The 27942-nt window shown below is 41.1% G+C and overlaps 1 protein-coding gene across 2 annotated transcripts in view; it reads right to left on the bottom strand.

Moving 5' to 3' along the window:
* Positions 1-1686: 1686 nt before the first annotated feature.
* Positions 1687-27942, bottom strand: part of LOC148533742 (cytochrome P450 2K1-like) — a 51548-nt gene continuing 25292 nt past the window's right edge. Inside the window, exons 5-10 of one of the 2 annotated variants that reach the window (XM_088467330.1) lie at positions 10215-10388; positions 7250-7267; positions 6556-6679; positions 5064-5248; positions 2381-2522; positions 1687-1868 (exon numbers count right to left, since the gene is read on the bottom strand). In XM_088467330.1, the coding sequence (XP_088323456.1) occupies positions 1687-1868; positions 2381-2522; positions 5064-5248; positions 6556-6679; positions 7250-7267; positions 10215-10388 (825 nt within the window). Of the gene's footprint in view, positions 1869-2380; positions 2523-5063; positions 5249-6555; positions 6698-7249; positions 7268-10214; positions 10389-27942 lie in introns of both variants that reach the window. The other variant, XM_088467331.1, reaches the window with a different exon arrangement.

The raw sequence follows: 27942 nt of genomic DNA, 5'->3' as shown, positions 1-27942 counted from the left end.
CTCATAGTATAACACCCTATTGGGGGAGATGTACTAAGCCTTATAGAGTAATCAAGTACAAACCAATCAGCTGTCACTTTACAGTCTGTGTTCGAAAAATGACAGTTAGGAGCTGATTGGTTGGTACGTTATCTCCATCAACTTTATCTCTCTCCAAGGCTTAGTACATAGACACCTATGGGACTTGTGGTACCTTGCTTACTTCATCAGTGATTTGTTCAGTTATCTCTTTTGTCTCTATCAGAATCCTGAGGACATTAATCGGCGTCTATATTACAGAAAAGCTTTACTGCGTGTTATACTTTTAAAGAGGTTTCAACTCTATTAATGACCCCAACTGCAATTTTCAGAAGTAAATATATATTTGTAGCAATTGTTGCAGATTTTATAGTGTTACATGTATGATGCATATGCATTAAATTGTTTAACTGTTAAATAGTGTGTTTAGATATTCTATTTCTGCTATTCCAATAAATGTGGTATTAGTTCCCTATACTTTCTTTTTAATTGATTTGAGTTTTGCACATATTTAACATGAAGATTGGTTATGTGATTAGTTAGTCCTCAGATAACTCAGGCTTGCCATATGGCGTCAGATGCAGAGGCATATTAATGAAATGAGGCCCGTGTGCGATTCCCATTGTGCTGTGGATTCTCCTCGTATGATGCAGAGACCGCCATCCTATTAGCAATCTTTCAGGATGTTTTCATGTTCACAAAATAGCAAAGACTTTGACACCGTGCGGTGTAGTGAAGAAGAGGGTGGGAGGGAACCATGGTGGGTAGGGCTGCGGCGAGGTAGGGGAGGGGTTCCAGACCCCTATAGTGATGGGCAGTCTGGTACTTCATCACTGAGCGGCTCCAGCACAGATGAATCCAATACCCCACTCAATTTAATTTAATTTACTGTATATTCATTACAACTAGGGATGTGCGCCAACCCCCGTGTTTTGGTTTTGGATCTGTATCTCCTTCAAGGTTTTGGATCTGGATTTGGTTTTGCATACCACCCTCAAGAGTTTTGGATTTGGATCTTGATTTTTTTAAATAAAAAAAACAGATTCAAAGTTTTAAAAACAGCTAAAATCATGTAATTTATGCAATCCAAAACCCGAAATTCGGATTTAAAATGCGAATTCCGAACCGCAAAAAGATCAGAACCGCGACCCGGATTTACCCAGATCTCCTCAGGAGATCAGAACCGCGACTCGGATTTACCCGGATTCAAGAAAGTTGTGAGGATTCGGATTTCTGGAGAACTGAACCGCACATCTCTAATTACACCACCAAACAACCGTGTTAATATCATAGGTACATGCCGGTTTGTACACAATCGCATAGTTAAGTTCAAAATCATTAAGTACACAAAAGCCTTAGGAAAGAATTGTAATGACAACATACACATTATGTTACTACACCTGATGTCACTGATAACGTGAAATACAGTATTACAAGTACAGTAGTAATTTTTGTAATTAAAGAGCTTTCATTAGTTTGAAAGTGAATAGTTAGAATGCATAGTTATTTGGTGTTATTCTGAAGGCGGTTGATAATAGTATGCTACTATTGATGGCACAGTATAATGAATATTTAGTGTCAGTGATCAGTGATGTGATTGTACCGTCACTGTACATATCATATCATTAAACAATTAAAATTAATTTAGTGTACAGTGTAAATTGATTATTAAAAGCGAGGCACCGCGCATATCATCTGATCTTTTGGTGCATTTAAAAATCCAACTCTAAGGGTCAGATCCACACCACTGACCCCTGGGGGTAAACGGAATGTGAACTTCTGTAATAGATTTGTAAAAAACATGAAAAGCTCCATTCTTGCCAGTTTCTCTCCTGCACAGATTCTGCGCCCTAAAAACACAATAGACAACAGTAGTTACATTAAATGAATGTTGTTTTTTTTTTTATTTAATTTCAAAACAAACTACTTAAAAATGTATTTTCGTCAAATTCTCACTAAATAGTAGAATATATGACTGACCAGTAAAGCATTAGTGCAACTTTTCATTAATTATATTACAAATCCTCAATTATTGTTAATATGGAAATTTATACTACAGATGTGTTCACTTGCCTTCTTTGCCGCTGGCGCTGCAAACATGGGCACACATCGCGCCATGCGATTTGGCATGGTAGTGTGTACCACTGTATGCCATGCCGCATGCTGCGTTTGCTCCATGCCATCCTATGGTTCATGGGGCGAACGCAGTGCACTTACCAGTTCACAGGAGTGCGACTCATGCCATACGTGACGCGGTTTTGCCGCACAAGTTGCAAAGATGCAAGTGAACACATCTGTAAGCTGCTATTGTTATAGTTAGAGTAATATAATACATCACAGAGGCCAAACATATGGTACATACCTGCTGAGAATGGCATAAATGCCTCTTTCTTTATAAAGTTTCCTTTGGCATCAAGAAAATGATTTGGGTAAAACTCATCAGGTTTCTCAAACTGCATCTTGTCTCTCAGTACAGATGACAGTAATGGGATTATATAGGTTCCCTAGGATGACAAACACTTCTGTATAAAGGATGCACAGCTGGAGCGGCAAGATATTGGTCAGTGACTGTCCTGAAAGCTTTTAGTTGTTATTTGGAAAATTTCTTGTAAATCAGTTGTAGGATATTATTAATCATGTATTTATGTATGTAACACCACCATATTATGCAGAGCAGTACAGAGAATATTTAATCAGATATCAATCCCTGTGTCATTGGAGTTTTCAGTCTAAGTTCTGCTCCAAAAACCTTACACACAATATGGTAATTTTTATCTGCAGTCCACCAACCAATGAACCAACCAGTAGATGAAACCTCCACATATATGGGGAAAACCTTCACTCTACACATGGTTGGAACAGAATCAAACTAGGATTATTAGACACTAGAGCTTCCAGGATATGGAGGAAGGGGGAATTATCTTAAAATATATTATGGTTATAAATTCATTCAAATAAATACCATAAGAAATGAATACTCCGCTTATAGGCAAGATTCCAAACATTTATATGTTTGCAAATATATGGACTTTAATAGACAGGTAATGTATTTTTGGGTATAGGTCTTCAAGTCTATTAAACTATACTTCAACATTGGGTAGTTTTCAAAATATCATATTTATTTGTGCAAATGTTGGCTTGTTGAATAATTCATAATTTTCAGAAAAATATAATCCTCAATTTACAAGTTTAAGAACTGTTTTCTTTTCTAAAATATTTTCTTTTTTGGTATATATCAGACTCCATAGCTGAATATCCTGGACAGGCATGAGCGGTGGACAGGTCAATAAGGGAGAGATATATGATCTATGATTAACATTTAAAAATTGTTAAATACAAGAAAGGAACAGGTGATGGGAGTCTGACAGACCTTTCAAAACAGATTCTATGGTTAAATTAGGAAAGTTAGACAACAGTGGACCAAACCTGTTGATGATATGGCAAAGCCCCCCTCCAGTCATTTAAGCCAGTCATTTTAGTATCCATCTAAAAACATCCTTGTGCTTTGGAAATTAAATTAATTGAAAAAAGTTGGCTTGCCCCAAAGAGGAGACCTGGCCCCACCACTCCAATTCCCTGCAGAGAGAATCAATAGCAGAGTAGATCATAAAATGAACCACAGATGATGACAGTTTTGATATTAGGATTCTTAAGTGAGAATCGGAATCGGTATGGAATGCCGGCTGTTGGGATGCCTTCTGTCACAATACCGATATCGGCATACCGATTGTTGGTATCCCAACAGGTGTCGGGTAAGTATACTTACCATCCCCCCTTCTCCTCCTAACCCTAACCCTCCCTGCTTGTAGCCTAACCCTAAGAATCTATTCTTGGGTGTGCCTTAAGTGTAAGCTACAGAGATTCTCATGGGATGTAGTCAGCAGACCGGCGGCCGCTACACAGAAGGACGGCTGCCTAAATTAGGTAAGTCCGGGGTTAGCTTTTTTTGGGGGGGTAGTTTAGGGATAGGCACCCTTAGGAGGAGGGTTAGGGTTAGGCACTAAGGGAGGAGAGTTAGGTTTAGGTACCAAGGGGGGAGGGTTAGGGTTAGGCACCAAGAGGTGAGGGTTAGGTTTAGGCACCAAGGGGGGAGGGTTAGGTTTAGGCACCAAGGAGGGAGGGTTAGCTTTAGGCACTAACGGGGAGGGTTAGGGGGAGAAGAGGGGAGGGATCCAGAGCATCGGCATGTTGCTGTAGGTATATTGACAGCAGACATCCCAACTGCCGGGATTTCATACCGATCCCATGTGTGTGAAGTGAGATATAAAATAAGATCTTTACAGTGCTGCATAATATGGTGGCTCTAAGTTAACAATATAATTTCTAAATATATTTTATGCCAACATTTTCTCAACACAAAAACCCTTCATTTTTTTATTAAATCAACCAGTTCTACTAAAAAGCAACTTGTTGCAACATATTGACCACACATTTAGAGACATATTGTTACATCAGCTTTCCCAAGAAATGTGAATGAACGGTTTGACAATGTTTAAACAACTTGTTTTAAAATCTGTTTCCAAGATATATTTGTGAAGCTTTATTAATGTGTAGCAGTTTTTTCTTGTTTACTCTTTACAGCCAGCTCACTAACATTAATATGCTGTATCTGTAGTCATCTGAATAAGCTTAGGAAATGTACAATACCAGAAATCCTGATATTCAGTGAAATATTACAGTAATATCATTTAGATAATAAAGTAAAGCAGTGCTATTTTTGCAGCAGAGTTGAAATATAATTAATTGATTTAGTTACTACTGTACATCATGAATTTCCTTTTTAATACATAGCTTCAATTAGTCATTAATTTCACAATGAAACAACAATGTATAATATTTGCTGTTTGTGGCAAACGTCCTTAAAACACGGAAAAGAAAACAAATCTTCACATTAATTGGTATAAAAATAAATGCACGAAGATGAATATTTTGACAATACTGTAAGAGCATTGCAACAATTTTTTCAAAAAGCTCAAAAGATAAATGAAAATACTAACTTTGCAGATGATGCAAATGTCACATTTATGACACTATACAATACTCACTTTTGGAATAAAATACCCCTTGAAGGTCACATCCCTAGATGTCTCATGGCCCAAACTGAGAGGGAGAATGTCAGCAAACCTCTGGATCTCATGTACGACTGCATTTGTAAAGGGCATTTGTACCCGGCTGCTGTACAATGGTTGTGCAGATCCAACAACTCTGGAGATCTCCTCTTGGACCTTTTCTAAGTGAGATAGAAATGTAAAAATAAAAAAAAGCTTGAAATAAAATAAATTTTTATATTGGCATAACCAAAGCACATTGAGCTGTTACTGTGTGAATGATGCCTTCAGGGGGAGTGATGAGTGTTTCTAGGACTTAGTGGTTCAAAATGTCTCTGAAGGTTCTCTAGGTTCTCAAGGGTAAACATTCATATATACACATAGGGGAGAGGCCCCAGATTGCACACCCTGAGCACAATGTGAGGTGCTACCTGCTGAAACTTGTAGTGCTGCAAGCAGAAACAGATAAATGCAAGTGCACACGCTACCATGCTGAACTTAATAATAATACTGCTAAATTGCATAAGAGGTTCTTGGCATAATAATGGCCATAATTATGGGCCTGCCCGCAGCGTCCAGGTGACCTCTATCAGGCAGGTCCCTAACACTCCTATGGAACAAATACAGGGCACGGGACTCCCTAGGCCAACCCAGCAGAACCGACCCATGGCATCACACTAGTGAGAGATTTAAAGTGAGGGTGCTACATATATAAAAAACAAACTGAAGAAGTGAAAAAGTATACAATATGATGCCATGAAGCAGTCCAGCCACACCAGCCTAGGGAGCCCCGCACCCCAATACCAGTCCCAAAACTTACACACAGCATATATATATGATAGGTCTTAGCCTCAGTGTGCCTCATTAGATGTGCAGTCTGGAGTGCAAGGACACCTTGCTAATTAAAAACACCCAGGAACAGATGGGAGGGGTGCTAATTAAGATGGAAGGAGTCTCGTCCTTCCAGTGTACATACATACACATAGTACAGAATACATAGGGGGAGGGGCCCTAGATTGCACACCATAAGCACAATGTGAGGTGCTACCTGCTGAGACTTGTAGTGCTGTAAGCAGAAACAGATAATTCATATATACACATCTGTAATTGTATGCTTATGAAACCATGTCAACCATGTTAAATGACAGAGTACAATTGAACTACAGTACCTGGCAGTTGAACTGAACAACTTTCTAAAGTTTTTTGTAGTATAAAACCGAAGAACAATGTTCTAAGGTAAAACAAGTATAAAGGAATTTAATGTAAAGACCCAAGAATACAGGTAGGCAGTGCTTACATAAATCTTTGTTATGGTAGTGAAGGACAAGTGCACAGATAGAACAAGTTGAAAAACATCTCAGACTGACCCAAGGCATTTTCCAAATTTGTACTAATCTACATCATGTTCATATAAATTTGTCTTCACTCATCAAATGGCCAAACACATAATTATTTGTGTCAAGGATAAATGGGAATGACTCTACAGTACCTTGGATATTTGGATATTTAACCATCAGCAAAAGACCCCAGTAAAGGGTAATTGATGTTGTGTCCATTCCTGCTGTAAAAAGGTTTCTTGCCACTATTGTTAAATTTCCATGGTGGAAATAGGTCTGGGGGTTCTCTGCCTCCTTCAAAATTAAAATCATAATACAGAGTGAGCTCTCTGCAGAATAAATACATTTATTTAAATATGCGTAGAAAACCGTTGTACTGTTGTAACTGTTGGGGTGCCTTGAGGACTGCATTTGGGAACCTCTGTGTTAGTGAGTAAACAGCAAACTCAGTGGTTCCCAAACTGTGAGGCGTGGCACCCCAGGTTGGTGGTCCAGCACCAAATCAAATTATTTATGGTCAATGTAATGTAAATATGTGGACAAACAGAAGTGGCCACCACCACATAAGTGAACCTAAGGATGACAAGTAAGCACCATTTATTTCACTTTACTACTTTACTTCATTTCTTTCTGAATTTCTCAATAACAGATTTAAACTTAGTGGTGCCGTGAAAACATTTCTGATACTCTAGGGTGCCTTGTTTCGAAAAAGTTTGGGAACCTCTGAGCTAGCTATTTAAAAGAAGGAGGATTTGGAAACCATAACCATTTCCCAGTTGCCCTTAATGATCTCTTATACAGTATGTGTAACATTCTAATTAATTTATACATTCAGTACATCAAGACGGTGTTCACCTGATTTCCCTGAATTAATATGAAATATCTTGGCTAATTTATCAACATTTCAGAATTGACTCAATTCTGAAGTTATAACATTTTAGCATTTAAAATAGCAAAAAAAAATATATAAATTATTTACAGCCTATGGGGGAATATAATTACCAGGAAGAAGCAGGAATATGCTGCATATATGATGTAAAAAATATTTAAGGGGAATGTTAAAGCCTGAGAGAAGCAGACATTGGTGGGATTCCAGCAAGTCTGTCTTTGTTTTTAATTTTAGTAAAGAAGCAATCATTTAAAGGCAAACCCAATAGTGAGTAATGGGTTACAATCATATTTGTCTCACTCAATGCTATCAGAATAGAAATAGCCCTAATTGTAACAGAGGGCTTGCTCATAATTCATAGGGTTTAGATTACTGTAGTTTCAGGCAATTAATGCATAAGACAGTGGAATGAAAATCATAGCAGGTGATGGGGAAAGTACTGTACTGTATGTGTGGATACTGAAATACTGCTTTATGCTCAATGTGCTTACGAGTCCGTTTCAGCTTATATCAAATGTGGAATGAACAGCAGGGACCTTTTGGGCAGTGTGTGTGTATATATATATATATATATATATATATATACTGTATATAGATATACATCATCCTATCATGATGGTAAACGTGTCTCACTTACAAAGCTAATAGTAGTGAAGTAAATATACTAATAACAATTTAATAACTATTCATAAATTTCATTATTAAGTAACCATTCACAAAGTAGAAACTATTTTTTTCCCTACATTAAATGTTCACTTAATTACCATAACATAAAATAAAAATTACACACACTTTGTTTTATTTAAAAATATTTAAAAATATTTTACCTGATTAACTTGCAACTTTCACCAACATATTCACTACAATATCTTTTGGTTATGCTTTGTGTAAGAGTTCTTTATCCAGCTAGGCCTATAGTACAGTGGAGAGTGTCTCACACTGCTGTCTATTATATATATGCAGTACAGTATGTGGATTATTTGTTTACACTACTATCTATTAAGTGTTTTCACAATAAGTATAAAGGGTGTGTATCACTTAAGTGTAGGAGAAGTTGAGCCGCTTGTGAGCGCCAGACTTCATCTTGTCTACAGTCTACAAATAATAATATAACTCATATCTTAACTACAGTCCACATCAAATCTGTATAGGACTATTGTAATATAATCATTATTAATTAGTCCACAGTACTATACAGACAAGGAATACAGCATCAGCATCAGTTTCTGCTGTACCATTGTGAAGCTCGCCATTAACTAGACAATAACTATTCAGTAACATAATAATCTAGTCCATTATGTATAAGATAATTATCCACCAGTTAATCTAAAACAAATCCTATACCTTACGCAGTTCACCTAACAGATTCAGCATGTTAGGTAGTCCCTGTTACAGATTACAATACATAACTAATAGAAAACATAAACTTCATTAAAAAAAACATACTCTGATCTAAACACATAAAAAAACTCCATGCAGGGGTCATTGGTGAAAACCACTGGCATGTTAGAAATTGAATCTGTGCCTCTATTTCAGGGAACACTAAGCCAACTATTAGACCAGATACCAACACTTTCTTCACAGATTGTGAGTGTGTACTCTGGCCCTAAATGTATTCAGCTGGTATTTGATCACCAGCAGGCTTCTTACATCATTTAATAGCCAAGATGGAGAAAAAGGTTTACAATCATAATCAAGTTTTGCAGTGGCTCAGGTCTCTAGCGTAGCATAGGGACACTCTTTAGGAGCACAAAATCCTGTATCAGTTCTCATGAATACTTAAGCTTCCTCATGAACTCTCTCAAGACAGAGGATATACCTATACAACCTGTTTTATATAGTGATCCAATAGCTCATAGGATATTTCTTAATCAGCACTCTATTCAATATCTCTATATATTCAATATCTCTCCTAAGGTAAGGGATAAGAGATTAAGAAGTAATGCATTGGTGGGGCTATCAAAGGATTGACCATTGTTGGCTAGCCTAGCAGGGCACGTTGAGTCTGATAAAGACCTGCTGTTATGTCCCTTATAGTCAGCTGTAACATTTTATGTACTATAACTTAGTACAATTTAACAAGGTTATATGGTACAGTATGTTTAATACCTTTTCATAAATGTATTATTATATATAGATTCATTTTCATGTTAGGTGGAAGTCTATACTGTGGCTTCACAAACTGCTAGAATAGCAGTTGTGATGTGTGATATTCTATGTGTTAAACAACATCTACTATATAACCCACAAGATAATATAGTAGGAAAACTCAAAGTTATAATGGAACTATAAAAAAATAAATTGACTAAAGATACCCTACAGACTGGTTTGGGTCAATCCTTGTGTTATATGTGTTGTCCTAACACCAAGAGGTCAGTTGAACATTTCCCTCTATGTGCACCCTATGTGACCTATGTGTTAAGCTGGCCATACACCAGACCAACTTTACTCCAACCATCCAACTAATTGGTTGGTTGGAATGAAAATCCAGTAATGCATGGGAGGAAATTATAATCAGCCATTTGTTCCCAAACAACGGAAAATGGAAGAAAGCTATTGTTCAGACAAGTTTTTTTTAAATCAAACAGATTTAACCAACTTGCCTGAACTACCTTTTTTGTGTTTTCTGGTGTTTGGGAGCAAATTGCTGATCATAATTTGCTCCCATCCATTACCGAATTTTCATTCCAACCAATCAACTACAGTAGTTATATGGTTGGAGGAAAGTTGGTCTGGTGTATGGCCAACTATAAACTCCTCAGTCTAATGTTAGACCCTACAAGCTTCAGTTGGGGATTTATTGCAGAATTGCAGGAACTTCTACTGTTGGAGCTAATTCTGTAACTTAATAATGATTTTGCCCCCTCTCTCTCTGCATCAGCTACTTAGTGTACAAAACTTTTACCATTGTTGTTTCTGTACCTCTTTTTGCCTTACGAGGAAAGCATCAATGAAACTTCTCTGATCATTCTCATCTAAGTTTTCCAAATGCTTCGTAAAGGTCCTTTTTATATATTCCAGGAGCTCATCCACAATTTTTGTAACAGTTTTGTGACTGCCGGGGATAAATCTCAGGATTGGATACATATTATACAGCTGGTAAAACAAAGAAGAAACAAATAAAGCAATTCATTATATTACAGTATATCATTAGACTACCCATGTGACTTTTCATTTGTACATACAGAAAGAGCACAATTATTTCACAGATTAGTTAAATGTGATCCAAAATGTTTTGTACATCTCATTGTGCCAGAAAGAATATTCTGGGTTACACTGCACTTATGAAAATTTCACAATCAGGGCTTGGATTGAAAGATTGAGATAGACAGTCAGTAGGTCAACACCAAATTGTCGACAGTGAATAGGGTCAAAAGGTCGACTGTTACATGGTCGACATGGACTAAAGTCAACATGGTCAAAAGGTTGACTGATAAATTGTCGCAGAAAGGTCAACACTTTCTTTTATAATTTTAACCCTAATCCCCACCGTAACTCTAACACTAACGCTCCCCTAGTGCCTAACTCTGGTGCCTAACACTTCACCTAGTGCCTAACGCTAACCATCCCCATTATACCTCACCCTAACCCTCCCCCGAATCCCTAACCATCCCCTTCTGCAGCCTAAACCTAACCCTCCCTTTAGTGCCTAACCCTAACAGGCCCCTTCCGCAGCATAACCCTAACCTTGGTCTTTATTCTACTTCAATCTATTTATACTAGTAATAATTCTGGAGGGTAGATCCAAGAGATAAGCATGGGGTCCATGATGATGTAATTTGTACCATTAGGTCCTGCCCACAGCTGCATAATGTGATATGTACCAATAAGCCCAACTCACTGCTGCCTGATCATGTGAATTGTGTCCTCATGCAGTGGAGGTCGGGTGCGTTAACATGAATTGTGTCATTAAGGCCCTTTCCACTCCACAAGAAGTCTAAGAGGGATCTGGTCAATTGGTCTATTCTAACTGGAGTTCTGAAGGACTCCCTGAATTTTAGGTGTCTCCCAGACATACTAGGACATTTAATGGGTATGCTAAAAGAGTTTCCATCTTCCACCACTGTATTTGTATTTAATTAGCTCCCTATTTATCTCAGAGTATCCAATGTACAGCAAAAAATAGACACTGTGATTTTGAGCCTGCAATTCATTTCATTCTTTTCTGTGCTCATAGACATTGCAGAAAATGACCAGCAGAAACAATCAGTACAGTAAGTAGTATAACTTTGCCACATTATCTTTCTAATAAGTTTAAATCTCATCACGGTACCCTGGACATTCATAATTAGTGGAGAATGTTACTTTAGCTCATGTTTACAACTGTGACAGACAATTAGACAGATGCATTATGTCAGGGCTTTAATGTCTTGCAATAGTGAATCTCTAAGGGTAGTCGACAAGGGAAGATCCAAACCTCAACCATGGCTCTCCACATTGACGAGCAACCTGCAAATGTGTCCGTGCACTATTGAGCACCACTGAAGGAAAACTTACTCTAAAGCCACCCACCTTGTCCTAAACTCAGACAAGTATTTCTAAGTGAATGAAGTCTCTGCACTCATCTCAGTATCACACCTTGCAACTTGCCCCCTGAATCTTATTCTCGACCAAATTCTCAGGTCCCATTCCCCACTGCGTGCCCATCTCTAGCTCACGGTGCAAACCAGTTACTAAAACTGGTACATTTCCATTTTTCTTTAAATGCATATTCTCACCTTTTCCAAAAGACCCGCCTCTTGATCCAGCCTCTCTCTCCAATTGCTGCTCAATTTCTCTTCTGAAAAATTCCTAGAGTATCGAATTTAACGCCCTTCTCATCTATTTGTAATCAGACTTCTGACCCCAATATTCCACTTAGGATGCCCTTACAAATGTGATCAATTACTTCATTTCAGCAAAGTCTAAATATCAACTGCTTTGACACTGTTGATCACTGTCTTCCCCAGCACATCATTTACTCTATGGCCTTCATATCACAGTTATATCCCGGATCACTTCTTACTGATGAGTTGTTCGGATTTGCAGAAATCCGAGCACACCCAAAATTGTTTTCCTTGGAGATCTGAGTCCTGGCGCTGGTCTTCCTGCCAAGTTTGGTTTTAAAAAGAGGCAAAACATCATCAGAAATGTTTTGGATTGCATATAAGGGGTAAACTTACTAAAGGACTATTTAGATCGATTTTGATCAATTTTAAATTTATCTAAATTGATGTTGTGTTTCTGGGGATAAATCACATATTTGTGTTATTTAACCCCAGAAACACATCATCAATCTAAATCGACCTTTAGTAGATATACCCCTTAGAGTTCCTCCCTCATGATGAAGCACCATTTCATACAGAAGAGTATATGTAGAGGATGTGGGCTTTAGTTGCTATTCAAAAGATGCCATTAGGACACCATTATGATGCATTTAAAAATACATTAGAGAGACTTGTAGTAGGTAGATGGAGTAGGTGAGACGAGTGACTGAAGGCATCTTTGTTACTGTGAATATTTGTTGGTCAAACATGCAAGCTAGCAACTGCAATCCAGTGCATGGCAAACTGCTAACAGGCTACTGTGTGTTTTTTTGTCAAAGTGGCATAGTAGCACCTGCAATCCACTGCTGCAAACTGGCTGTTGTATATGTTTGTTAAAATGACCTTCTTGCACTTGTTTTTTTCACAAGGATATCTAATCTATCTATCTACACTGTAGCACATAAATTGTATTGTCACTTGTATATGAGGTCAGAGTCTAGAGATGATGAGATTTTAAGATTATTTGTCAAAAAAATTGTATACTGTCTGTGCTGTGTCTGAGTTTGCTGCACCTTAAAGAAGACCTTTTTTCCTGTTATAAAAATAAATAGTTTATCAAGATTGTGAGTCTTGGAAAGGCAGCATATATCGCTGTACTTACTCTGGGTGTTGTTAGCTGCACCCCAAAAATAATAATAACAGTGTAAAAAAATATTTTTTTACCTGGTGTAAAAAAAAATCTGCGGTCTATTACAATTCAATTCAATTTAAATAGTATTTCAAGAGTATGTGTCTGGAAAAACAGCACATGTTACTGTACTTAGTCTGGGTGTTGTTGTTTCTCCATTCGCTGCACCCCAAAATATAAAATAAATAAACATTCTGGGTATTGTCATGTCCTCATTAGCTGCACCACAAAAAAATGAATTACAGTGTAAAAAAAATTTACCTGGTGTAAAGAAAATCTGCAGTCTTTTGTAATAAAATTTAAATAGTATTTCAAGAGTATGTGTCTTCGCAAGGCAGCATAAATTACTGTACTTACTCTGGGGGTTGTTGTGTCCCCATTAGTTGCACCCAAAAAAGTTAACTAAAGTGGAAAAAATATTTAATTTTATCTGGTGTCAAAAAAATCAGCAATTTTAAAAATCAATTTAAATAGTTTTTCAAAAGTGGGTGTCTTGGAAAAGCAGTGCACATTACTGTAATTACTCTGGGTGTTATTGTGTCCTCATTAGTTGTAAATTTTTTATCTGGTGTAAAAAAAATCTATAATTTTTTGTAATTCAATTTAAATAGCATTTTGGTAGTGTGTGCTTTGGAAAGGCAGTATACAATATTGTACTTACTCTGGATATTATTGTGCCCTCATTAGCTGCACTGCAAAATAATAATTACATTGGGAAAAAATACTTTTTTCCTGGTGTCTAAACAAATCTGCAGTTTTTTATAATTCAATTAAAATTATATAATATTACCTGGAGTGTGTTTTTGAGCAGTAGCATATATTACTGTTCTGATGGATGTGGTTGTGTTCCCATCATTTGTACCCCAAAAAATAATAATTGTAAAAAAGGCATATTTATTGGGTGTCAAAAAATTCTGCAGTGTTTTAGAATTCAATATACATCATATTCTTTCTACTAGGTGTGTGTTCCTGAGAGGTAGTGTTTATTTCTGTATTTATGAATGTGGTAATAGATGGGGTTTTTTGCTGGTATCAACAAAAATCTCCAATATTTTAATACAACTGCATGGTAGAGGTAACAATACCTCATTTCCCTATCTCATTTTATGTTCACTTGGTATGGTGGTAATTAAGTTCAAGTACAGTAGCTTTACTCCTGTCCTTGTATGAAAAATAAAATCAATCATGGATCAGTCAACAGAAGAGCAGAACCAACCCAGTACCAAGTGCTGCCAGTCACAGTACTTCTTTAATATCTACTAAATGAGGTCAAGGGTAAAGAAGGTTTGAGAAATGGCACCTCAAATCTAAACAGTATTTCACAATCTGAAAGAAAATATCATCTTTAACTATGAAAGGAAAAGTTATTGCCAAAAAACGTAAAATTGCCACCATGCCATACACCACACACAGGGCCTCATTCAGAGGCGGTCGTAGGATGCAAGCAGTCGCTCAGAAACAGGGTGGCCGCTTGCATCCTGAATGGCCGCCTCCATGTCGGTCGTTAGGCTGTGGGTTAACACCCACAGCTCTAACGACCGCTAAGGGAGATGGTCGCGATGGTCAAGACCATCGATCGGGGCTTACGACGAGACCCTAGGGTAGGGTCTCGTCAACCTTAAGCCCCAGGGAGCTTCCTGCTCTGATCGAGCAGGAAGCTCCCCACTGACATCACTGATGATGTCAGTGGGGCCGCCCCCAAATGGCAAGCGTTCCTACTGGAATGCCTCAGTTTGGGCAGGCACGCCCCCGGCCCGCCCAGCAAATGGAGCGAGCTGTCAATCAACATTGACAACTCGCTCTGTCTGCTTCGACCAACTCTGAATAAGGTCCACAGTTACAAGGAAAGGCTCAGACCATGGCCTTTCTTTGTGAGTGGTGGTTTTGCTGTTTCATGCACTAGAATGCCTACTGAACACCATCTTGCTCTGAGACTATATGTGTCATCTCTAAAACAGCTAAATCAGTGCACAAAAAGAACACTAAGGCTGAAGAGCAAACTGTATATTCAAAAACATTACAGATTCCTGCAGAAAGTCTTAAGGTGTCCAAGTGTGCTGTGTGGGAGCCTGTCATTTCTAACACTATAATCGTAGAGAAGCCTCATCCACCATTTCTAAACCCACTGCAGTAAATGTGATGATGATGGTTTAAACATTTGATGATGCTACTTTGGAAGTACAAAAGGATTAGGAGGAAATTTTGTGTTCACAAACTTAACAGACCTGAGGAGAGTCTAAGGCTGTCATTAAGTGCTGTGTGTGAGTCTGATGTATCTCTGATTCTGACACTGTGATCATAAAGAAGCCATCTTCTACCATGTCTGAACATTCTTCACATGTAAGGATGGGTAATAGTAAATATAATGATGATGACATGGAAATTGAGGGTGCTACTTAGGAAGTGCAACAGAATGAGTAGGCTATTATTGTATCTGATGCTAATGATAGTATTGATAATGAATGTGTTGGGCAAGAACAAGTTTAAAAAATATAGTAGGATAATGTAGCTTGTGTCAAAATAATTAAGTGGTAGCAGTTTTTGCAAATTAAATGAAGGACATTGTTATGCCTTTGAATAAGACCAAAAAAGTCACCTCTTTCATGTAGAATCATACTTACCAAAATCCTGACATTTGTGATGCCAAACTAAGTAGAGGTAAGGAAGTTACCATCTATGCACCTCTTTCCTGGTATGTCATTTGATGCTAGTGTATTCAAATTATTTAATCAAACCTGGAAAATTATGTAAAATAATAGCAAGCTGTCCAGCATCAGCTACCAGCAGCACAGAGAGATCCCAGCACAAGCCATCTCCACATTCAACAACTTCATCATCAACCTCCTCATTAATGATCGAAGGTGGTCCTGCAGCTAATTTGCAAAGACAAACTGACCTCTCTCCTATCCAAGAGTCGCAAGAAGAATCCAGCTAGGGCTGCTGATGTAGGAGGTGATTCCTCATAACAGAAGGAGACCAAGAAGACTAGTAGTTTCAAACAACAATTGACTGTGAAAAAATTATTTGCAAAAGGAATCAAGTATGACAGCCACCATGCTGTTGCACAGTGGATCACTAAAGCCATGATGGCTATGTTACCATTAGATCTGCAACCTATATGCAACATAAATGCATCTGGTTTTAGCCAACTAGTTGAGATCTTGTGTCCACGCTAACAAATTCCATCTTGATCCCATTTGACCAGAACTGTATTTCCTCACCTGTACTGCAACGTTAAAAAAGCTATACTTTGCATAGAAAATGCTATTGTACTGACTATGTAGTTAACTACAGATATGTGCACAAGCATTAATCATCAAACTTAAGGTCTCCACACACGGTGTGATTAGCAAATGATCCAATCTTTCTTGAACTCCTGAACACTCCTGCACCAATGATATTGTGCAGAAATATAGAATGATTGTACAAACGGGATGTAGTTAATAGACCAGCGGAAAAGATGCCACTGGGAGGGGGCATCCAATGGGGGATTTAAGATATACTGACGCCTATCTTAATCCTGACACCGGAATGCAGATGGATGCTGGACTGATTGAAGTAAGTCCGGGCAACTTAGCACTTAGCCAAGGGGGTGGGGTTAAGTATAGGGACTTAGGGTTAGGCACCCTCCGGGAGGGTTTGGTTTTGGGTGAAGGAATGGAGGGTTAGGTTTAGGAACCCCAGTGAGGGACTTAGGGTTAGGCACCACCCTGGTAGTCTTAGGGTTAAGCACCACAAAAGAAGGATTAGGGGGGGAGAGGGGAGGGTTAGGGTACTTACCAGCCTTGTTGGGATCTTGTCCTGTTGGACTTCTGGAGTCAGGATTTGAACCAGTGTGTAAACAGCTGCCAGTATTTCATACCCATCCCATACAAATGACTAAATGATATAGATGGGTTGTTAATGACTGCAGATTGTTAACGATATATCGTTTACAGCACGCAACCCCACGATGCATCTTCTGGAACTTAAATATTGGGAGGGCTTAACTAGGGGGTATATAAAACACGCAAAATTTTAGGTCTGTGCACTTCTGCTCTGTGACTAGTGAGGCTTGGTGTATACCTGCTGAACACTGGGCCTGATTCAGAGCCGGACGCTATTTGCGAACGGTCCTTCAGAAAAAGGGCCCGGCTATTTCAATTGAGCGCTCGCTCTTTGCGGTCTGTTGACGCCTCTATGTCTGAGCGAGCGAACGAAACATGCAGTTGCTATTTTTTAAAGACGCCCCCTGGCCGTTTGCATCATACGTCATCTCCGCTATTTATTAGATTAATCGAGTACATCGAAAAGGCGTCTGAACTGCTCGCAGTGCTTGTGGTAGGTTTTACTTCCCGCAATCACTGTGAGCAGTTCAGGCTAAAAGACAACCAAGTGACGTGGTCGATGACGTTCCTTTACTAATTATGCACTCCAATTAAACGCCCGTTTTGACCATTTGGCACGCCTGCGTTCGGATCTCCACTCCCCGTTTTCAAGTACCTTCCCCTGTTACAACCCAATAACGCCTCATTCTGTCACTCAAATTAGCAGGCCCTCGCTGTTTTGCACGCACACGATTTCTGACCGCAATGACTGGTTGGCGAATGCGCATTATGACCCATACGCATGTGCAGATGTGCGAACATCACTCGGAGCAAGCGAGCGGCTGCTTACGAGCGGCTCTGAATCAGGCCCTCTGTACATTGCTATTGTGCTCTGCTTTGTTTTTGGCTTTAACAAAGCGTATTTATCCTGCATTCTTTGGTGATGGATTCCTATTACTATAATATTCTGCTAGCCTATGGCTATCTGAAGCTGGGTGCTGAGGAAAGGAGGAGGATGAGATCTTGCTTGATGAAGGAGTGGCTGATGAGTAGGGACACTCACTCTCACAAGCTGCTGCTGATGGAGATTAGGGAGAACAACCCGGACGATTTCCGCAACTACCTGCGCATGGATGATGACCCCCTATATCCCGAGGCAGAATACCAATATGAGGAGGACCAACCCTAGCGAGGAGAGGTTCATTTATACCCTGAGGTTCCTGGCTACAGGAAGGTCTTTTGAAGACCCGAAGTTTGGGACCTTCATTGCCAACTAGGCTTTGGGCATCATCATCCCAGACACCTGCAAAGCCATTGTGAATGTCCTGAAGTAATAGTACTTTAAAGTGAGTAAAAACACTACACATGTTTATCTTGTTGAAGAAAATTTTTTTTAACATTTTTTTCACCAAAATGTTATAAAAAACAATTAACATGGCTGTATATGTGTAGCATGTCAACCTTTATGGTTGCATATTTCAAATCAAGCTACCAACATCGCTGCCTTTTTGTTAAAGTGTTATTAACCAACATGGTTTTAATTTTTTAATTGAAAAAACTGGGTTATCAACAATCTGCCCCAATAGCTATGTTGCTCTATTGTATATGGTGTGTCAGACAGCGGATCGAATAGGCCAAGAAACACATGGTGCAAGTACAGATTGAGGCCCCGGCATTCAACAATCTGTCCTTACACCATATGTTTAATGACCATGTCCAATCTGTGTTCAACACCGTATACCATAGAGTAGCTATTGGGAGAGATAAAACTTTTTTAATAGTAAATATAAAAATTTTAATTTTCTCAAAAATAAAAAAATTTAGGTGGTTTCACGTCCTCCTCCAACATGTCTCTGTAGAGAACCTTTGAGGATATGTAGAGGTAAGTGGGTTGGGGAGTAGGGTATGTGGAATGGGGTGTAGGGTGGGATAGGGTTGGACACATCAGTGTTGTGGGCTGGTAGGTGTCTGGGTGGTTAGATTGTGATGTTGAGGACACAATAATCTGAACTGGCTGTACAGTTGGCTGGAGCAGAGGCTGGTCAGTAAGCCTTGTTGTGCTGGTTAGTTGTTTTGTTTTTCCCCTTTTCACTGTGTCATATATGATCCGCTCGGCGTGGATCTGCTGATCCAGATCCATAGCATGGAACTAACTAGCAATATGTGTCCCAAAATGATCAAACATGTCAGGAGGTTTTTGGAGGGCCTGCTCCACTTGTTTTAATAGTCCCCATGACTGAACACTTTTGGTCTTGCGCTGATATCTTCTCTTTGAAGGAGGCTGACTAGATTTGGCCTCGCTTTCACTTATGGCAGCCATTTGGGGGCTAGAGCTCAGGTCCAGGTCAGGGGTATCAGACTGTTGAAGATGAGAAAAGAAAATGTAAATATTAGGGATGTGCACCGGCCACTTTTCGTGTTTTGTGTTTTGGTTTTGGATCTGGATCTTTCTTCGTGTTTTGGATCTGGATTGGTTTTGCCAAAAACACCCTTCCGTGTTTTGGGTTCTGGGTTTTGTGTTTTGGATCTGTATTTTTTTTTAAAAAAAAGCATAAAAACAGCTAAAATCACAGAATGTGTTGGTTTTTCTGCTCCTATGCTATTATTAACCTCAATAACCTTAATTTCCACTAATTTCCAGTCTATTCTGAATACCTCACACCTCACAATAGTGTTTTTATGTCCATAAGGTTGCACCGAGGTAGCTGGATGACTATGCTAAGCGACACGAGTGGGCGGCACAAACACGTGACCCATCTAGGAGTGATACTGCAGTGGCAGACAGGATGGCAGTTTGAAAAACTAGGCCCCAAACTGTACATAATGCAAAGAAAAAAAGAGATGCAAGATGGAATTGTCCTTGGGCCCTCCTACCCACCCTTATGTTGTATAAACAGGACATGCACACTTTAACAAACCAATCATTTCAGCGCCAGGGTCTGCCACACAACTGTGGCTGAAATGATTGGTTCGTTTGGGCCCCCACAAAACAAGCTGGCAATTAATCTGTCCCTGCACAAACTGGCTCTACGGAGGCAAGATGTCGTCCTCATCCTCCTCATTCACTGATTCCTCACCCTCTTCAGTGTTGTGTACATCCTCATCCTCACAGAGTATTAACTCGTCCCCACTGGAATCCACCACCACAGGTCCCTCTGTACGTTCTGGAGACTGGTCTCGCTGGAAGAGTTGATAATTCATTTTTATGAACATAATCTCCACATTTTGTGGAAGCAACCTCCTACACCTTTCGCTGACAAGGTTCCCGGCTGCACTAAACACTCTTTCGGAGTACACACTGGAGGGGGGGCAACTCAGGTAAAATAGAGCCAGTTTGTACAGGGACCTCCAAATTGCCTCTTTTTCCTTCCAGTACAGGTATGGACTGTCTGACATGCCTACTTGGATGCTGTCACCGATGTAATCCTCCACCATTCTGTCAATGGTGACGGTATCATATGTAGTGACAGTAGACATGTCAGAAATTGTTGCCAGGTCCTTCAGTCCAGACCAGATGTCCAAACTTGGTCCTGCCTGCCCTGCATCACCGCCAGCGGGTTGCTTAGGATAGCTAAGTTTTTTCCTGGCAGCCCCAGTTGCGGGAGAAAATGAAGAAGGAGCTGTTGACGTGTCACGTTCCGCTTCAGCTGACAGTGTGTTCACCAGCAGGTCTTTGCACCTCTGCAGGCTTGTGTCGGCCAGAAAGCGAGACACCACATAGGCTTTAAACCTAGGATCGAGCACGGTGGCCAAAATGTAGTGGTCTGATTTCAACAGATTGACCACCCTGGAATCCTGGCAAAGCGAATGAAGGGCTTCATCCACAAGTCCCACATGCCGAGCGGAATCGCTCCGTCTTAGCTCCTCCTTCACTTTCTCCAGCTGCTTCTGCAAAAGCCTGATGAGGGGAATGACCTGACTCAAGCTAGCAGTGTCTGAACTGACTTCACATGTGGCAAGTTCGAAGGGCTGGAGAACCTTGCACAACACGGAAATCATTCTCCACTGCGCTTGAGTCAGGTGCATACCCCCTCCTTTGCCTATGTCATAGGTGGATGTATAGGCTTGAATGGCCTTTTGCAGCTCCTCCATCCTCTGAAGCATATAGAGGGTTGAGTTCCACCGCATCACAACCTCTTGCTTCAGGTGATGGCGGGGCAGGTTCAAGAGTGTTTGCTGGCGCTCCAGTCTTTGGCACGCAGTCGCTGAATGGCGAAAGTGGCCAGAAATTTTTCGGGCCACCCAAAGCGTCTCCTGCACGCCCCTGTCGCTTTTCAGAAAATTCTGCACCACCAAGTTTATTGTGTGAGCAAAACATGGGACGTGCTGGAATTTGCCCAGATGTAATGCCCGCACAATATTGGTGGCGTTGTCAGATATCACAAATCCCCAGGAGAGTCTAAGTGGGGTAAGCCACTGGGCGATGATTTCCCTCCGCTTCTATAAGAGGTTGTCGGCGGTGTGCCTCTTACTGAAACCGGTGATACACAGCGTAGCCTGCCTTGGAATGAGCTGGTGTTTCTGAGATGCTGCTACTGGTGACGCTGCTGCTGTTGCTGCGTAAGGTGATACATCTACCCAGTGGGCTGTCACTGTCATATAGTCCTTAGTCTGCCCTGTTCCACTTGTCCACATGTCCGTGATTAAGTGGACATTGGGTACAACGGCATTTTTCAGGACACTGAGGACACTTTTTCTGACGTTTCTGTACAGTCTCGGTATCGCCTGCCTAGTGAAGTGGAATCTAGACGGGATTTGGAACCGGGAACACACTACCTCCATCAATTGTCTAAATCCCACTGGACCAATGGCGGATTCCAGATGCACGTCTAACACCAACATAGCAGTCAAGGCCTCAGTTATATGTTTTGCTTCAGGATGACTGCTGTCGTACTTCATCCTCCTCGCTAAGGACTGTTGGAGGGTCAATTGTTTAGTAAAAGTAGTGGTGTTCCTACTTCCTCTCTGGGATGATGAATGACTCCCAGCAGCAGCAACAGCAGCAGCAGCAGCAGGAGGCGTAGCAATGCAGGATCCTCCGGAGGAATCCTGGATAGGAAAGTCAGTCATGCCAGTGACATGGCCTGCAGGACTACTTCCGATCCTGACTAAGGAGGAAATTGACGAGGAGGGAGTTGACGGTGTGGTTTGCAGGCGCTTGAATACAACAGGACAACGGGATTTAGGTGTCCCTGGACTGCTTACAGTCTTAGCCAAAGTTTCTGAACTTGACAGTAACTTTTTATGAACGCGCTGCAGGTGCCGTATAAGGGAGGATGTTCCTAGGTGGTTAACGTCCCTACCCCTACTTATTCCACCTTTACATATGGTACATATGGCAAGACAGTTGTTGTCTGGATTTGGATAGAAATATTGCCAGACCAAAGAGGTGGAATGTTTGGTCTTCTGCCCAGGCATGACCGTGATGGGCTTTTTCATCCCACAGACAACAACTGTCTCCCCCGGAGCCTGATTTAAACAAACCACATCACCATCAGAATCCTCCTCGCCAACTTCCTCCTCAGCGCCAGCTACACCAGTATCCTCATCCTGTTGTACTTCAACAGTGACATCTTCAATTTGCATATCAGCAAGTGGACTGTGGGTGCTCCTTTCAGCACTTGCAGGGGGCGTGCAAATGGTGGAAAGAGCCACCTCTTCCCGTCCAGTGCTGGGAAGGTCAGGCATCGCAACCACCACCACACTTGGACTCTCCTTGGGGATTTGTGATATCTTCTTAGAACGAACAGTTCTTCGCTGTGCTTTTGCCAGCTTAACTCGTTTGATTTTTTTAGTGGGAGGAGGGCTTCCATCGTCATGTGAAGCTGAACCACTAGTCATGAACATAGGGAAAGACCTTAGCCATTCCTTGCCACTCCGTGTCGTAAATGGCATATTGGCAAGTTTACTGTTTCTCTTCAGATGATTTAAATGTTTTTTTCAAGGTCATTTTCCTGAACTTTGTCATTTGGGATTGTATGTGCCCTCTACTATGACATTGGGCATCGGCCTTGGCAGACGACGTTGATGGCATGTTATCGTCTATGTCATGACTAGTGGCAGCAGCTTCAGCACTAGGAGGAAGTGGTTCTTGATCTTTCCCTATTTTATTTTTATCAGAGAAAGTTTGGTCCTCCATTTATGTTATATTGATATATACGTGCGGCTATGGCGCACACAAACACAGAAAATTATTGTTTATTTTTGTTGGAGACTAGTGCACTTTGTGGGTTACAACACCCTTTAAGAAATGAGCCAGCCGGCCCTTTACATGGGACACAGGTGCACACTTGGCGCTGCTCCTTTGTTGATGCACGTGCAGCCACAGTGCACACAATTCACAAACACAGAAAATATTTTTTTATTTTGTTTGGAGTGTACTTTGGGGGTTACAGCACCCTTTAACGGACAAGCCAGCCGGCCCTTTACTTAAGACACAGGCGCACGCTTGGCACTACTTTGTTGATACACGTGCGGCTACTGCGCACAAAATTCAGAAACAAAAAAATATATATTTTTATTTTGTTTGGAGTGCCCTTTGGGGGTTACAGCACCCTTTAATGGACAAGCCAACCGGCCTTTTACTTAAGGGACACAGGCGCACGCTTGGCACTACTTTGTTGATGCACGTGCGGCTACTGCGCACACAATTCACAAACATAAAAAAAATATTTTTTTTAATTTTGTTTGGAGTGCCCTATGGGGGTTACAGCACCCTTTAGCGGTCAATCCAGCCGGCCCTTTATTTATGGGACACAGGCGCACGCTTTGCACTACTTTGTTGATGCACGTGCGGTTACTGCGCACACAATTCACAAACAAAAAAAAATTTTTTTTTATTTTGTTTGGAGTGTCCTTTGGGAGTTACAGCACCCTTTAACGGACATGCCAACCGGCCTTTTACTTATGGGACACAGGCGCACGCTTGGCACTACTTTGTTGATGCACGTGCGGCTACTGCGCACACAATTCACAAACATAAAAAAAATATTTTTTTTAATTTTGTTTGGAGTGCCCTATGGGGGTTACAGCACCCTTTAGCGGTCAATCCAGCCGGCCCTTTATTTATGGGACACAGGCGCACGCTTTGCACTACTTTGTTGATGCACGTGCGGTTACTGCGCACACAATTCACAAACAAAAAATATTTTTTTTTATTTTGTTTGGAGTGCCCTTTGGGGGTTACAGCACCCTTTAACGGACATGCCAACCGGCCTTTTACTTATGGGACACAGGCGCACGCTTGGCACTACTTTGTTGATGCACGTGCGGCTAAAGCGCACACAATTCACAAACACAAAAAAATATTTTTTTTAAATTTTGTTTGGAGTGCCCTTTGGTACCCTTTAGCGGTCAAACCAGCCGGCCCTTTATTTATGGGACACAGGCGCACACTTGGCACTACTTTGTTGATGCACGTGCGGCCACTGCGCACACAATTCGCAAACACAGAAAATATTTTTTTATTTTGTTTGGAGTGTACTTTGGGGGTTACAGCACCCTTTAATGGACAAGCCAGCCGGCCCTTTACTTATGACACAGGCGCACACTTGGCACTACTTTGTTGATGCACATGCGGCTACTGCGCACACAATTTACAAACACAAAAAAATATATTTTTTTATTTTGTTTGGAGTGCCCTTTGGGGGTTACAGCACCCTTTAACGGACAAGCCACCCGGCCTTTTTCTTATGGGACACAGGCGCACGCTTGGCGCTGCTCCTTTGTTGATGCACGTGCAGCCACAGTGCACACAATTCACAAACACAGAAAAAATATTTTTTTTTTTAGCACTTGGGGGGAGCACCCTTGACAGACAGAGCACCCCCTGGACAGCACTACAGCACCCCTTTAGGACTGGGACACTGCACAGGACTTTGGAGTGGACACAGCCCCTATGGACAACTGACTGCACAACACAGTCCAGCCAGCCCCTATGGACTTTGAAGTAGTGGACACAGCCCCTATGGACAACAGCAGCACAGCGCAGCACAGCACAACACTACACTGCACTACACTACACTACACTACAACACTACACTACACTACACAGCCCAGCCATCCCTAACTCCCACCCTCCCTCTTCACTGTCCACAGCCGAGTGAGAAAATGGCGCCGACGCGGGTACCTTATATAGGATCCAAAACCCGCGAGACCTGGAATGCGGGATGATGATGTTTTGCCTCGATTCAGATCCGAGTCAGGCGGGAAAAGTCGAGCCTGACTCGGATCGGCCTTGGATCGGGGGGGCTCGGGGGGGTTCGGATTTCAGAAATCCGAACCCGCTCACCCCTAGTAAATATACTTTTTTTCTTTTTTTTTTCCTTTTTTATTCTAGCTTTCGTCAAAGGTGGATGAGTGGAAAACCATTGCTGAGGAATTTGATCGGAGGTGAAATTTCCTAAACTGCAGGGATCGATTGACGGGAAGCATATCTGCATAACCCCACCTGCCAATATTGGCTCTTTTTATTATAACTACAACGTTAACGCCAACTATGAGTTAATCTTTGTGGATGTCGGGAAAAATGACCGTGCTTTGGATGGTGGGTCCTTTAAAAAAAACACTTCTAGGAAAGGCTTACCTCCAATAGCCTACATTTGCCAACAACAGCAGAAACAAAGCACGGCCTTAACTTTGTGTTTGCGGCTGATGAGGCGTTAGCACTTCACGAACACTTGATGTAGCCGTATGCACAAAGGGGCCTGACAAAAGAAAAAATAATCTACAATTACCGGCTATCCAGGGCTCAGTGGATTGTAGAGAACACCTTTGGGATTCTAAGCAATCGCTTTCGTATCTTCCATACCCCCATTATTCTTCATGTGGAAAAAATGTATTTGATCGTCTTGGCATGCTGTGTCCTGCACAACTTTTACAGGCGCAGAACAACCACCCAACAGAGGACATCAGGCACAGCAATACCAGATGGCCCAAACCAGCTAGAGGAGGTTGTCCAAATATACTCTGTGGCACAACTTGTAAATCAGGAGACAACTGGGACTGCATGGGATAAAGAGGTCAGGGAGCAAAACTTGGCCTATTTTAAGGAGTGGGGGCAGTGGCATGGCAAGAGGACTGTCTCCATTGAATAGTTTTAGACAACTAAGGACTGTAGGACTTTATTAGCAAACATTTGGCATGGTGTGAATGCACTGTGTCCATACTTACAACATCTAAAGAGAATAGTTGATCAGCTCCCTGTGTGTCCTCTTCCCACTGTTCAGGCACTTTTTCCAACATTAGAAACTGAGAACGTCTTTGTGGCTCTTGCTCATGTATGAACCGTAGCAGGTCAAAGTACCATAATGAGTTAGTAGACACGTTTTCAGCCCCTGCTCCTGAAGCCCGCGATTGCTGTTGCTTCTTGTATTCTTTTTGGTAGATAGTCCTCAATTTCTGTATTCTACCCTTCACCCATTTCGGACACACCTCATCATGATAGGGCAAGCTGAAAGTCACTAGATCATCTATGGCTGCAGTTATTTTTCTTTGTTGCTATACTCCTTACTTTTAATGTGCCATATGCACTCATGGCTTCTGTATAGCTCCAGGAAGTCAGTGATGAATTGCCTTTCTCTGGAACTAGTCATGTCTGTAGGAAAAAAAACTGTTTTAATACACCAATTATTTTAATGTTTTTTTATACCTGTTTATACTGTTAATGGTTTTCCTGTTTTAATATTTTTCCAATTAGATTTTTAAAAAGTGTTTATCTGTTTATTGTTTTAAAAAAACAATAAATTCATTTTCTGTGTTTTAAATTTGTCAAAGTTTTTAAATAGCAAATGTGTACTCACCATTTGTAGGCTTTTTAATTAAAATAATTTGGTTAAAAAATACCTTTAAGCCATAGGTATTACTACCACCTGCACCTATGGTGCCAGCACTTCCAGGCTTAGGTCTGCGGCATTGGTGGTGTAGGGGTTAATGGGCATTTATTTTATAGTGAGTACATTGGTGGTGCAGGGGTTAATAAACATTGGTGGTGCAGGTGTTAATTAGAGATGAGTGGGTTCGGATCTCAGAGATCCAAACCCACCCTACTGTAACTTAGGGTTCTGAGCCGAAATCCAAGTTGGCTCGGGTTTTCCCGCCTGACTCGGATCTCAAAATGAGGCAAAACATCATCATCCCGCTGTCGGATTCTCGCCGGTTTTGGATTGTATAAAAGGTCCCGCGATTGCCCCCATTTTCATTCCCACTGTGGAGAGTGAAGAGGAAGAAGGGGGCTGTGCTGTTGCTGTTTGTTTAAGGGGCTGGCTACTGTTGTCACTTGTCAGGGGCTGGCTGCTTAATTTCCATACTGCATAAGGGCTGGCTGGTTGTTGTCACTTGTCATAGGGGCTGACTGTTGTCCACTCCGTCCATATCCATATACTAGAGCTGGCTGCTGTGCTGGGCTGTGCTGTGCCTGTTGTCCATAAGGGCTGTGTTACTGTCTATATACTAGGAGGAGCTGTGCTGCAGACAGAAGAGGGGGGCTCAGTGGCTCCTGTGTCACTGCAGTCCATAAGGGGTGCTGCTGTGTTGTCCAGGGGGTGCTCTGTCTATCAGGGGTGCTCTCCCCCTCAAGTGCAAAAAAATAATTAATTTAAGTTAGTCACACTTATCACCAGCAACATATCTGCGCAGGGGTGCTGCCTGTGTCATTTATCAAGGGGCTGCTGCCTCGTTGAAGGATGCTCTCCCCCCAAGTGCCAAAAAAAAATAAATCCAATCAATCAATGTGTTTTTGTGTGTGCATGTGTGTGTGTGCGCATTAGTCCCACTTATCACCAGCAATGTAGCTGCGCATGGGTGTTGCCTGTGTCATTTATCAAGGAGCTGCTGCCTTGTTCAGGGGTGCTCTAACTCCCAAGTGCCAAAAATAAATGAATCAATCAATCAATCAATGTGTTTTTTTTTCT

Source organism: Taudactylus pleione, unplaced genomic scaffold (assembly GCF_031769625.1).
Source record: "Taudactylus pleione unplaced genomic scaffold, aTauple2 ptg000070l, whole genome shotgun sequence".
Taxonomy (NCBI): domain Eukaryota; kingdom Metazoa; phylum Chordata; class Amphibia; order Anura; family Myobatrachidae; genus Taudactylus; species Taudactylus pleione.
This window is presented reverse-complemented; position numbering and strand designations above follow the sequence as displayed.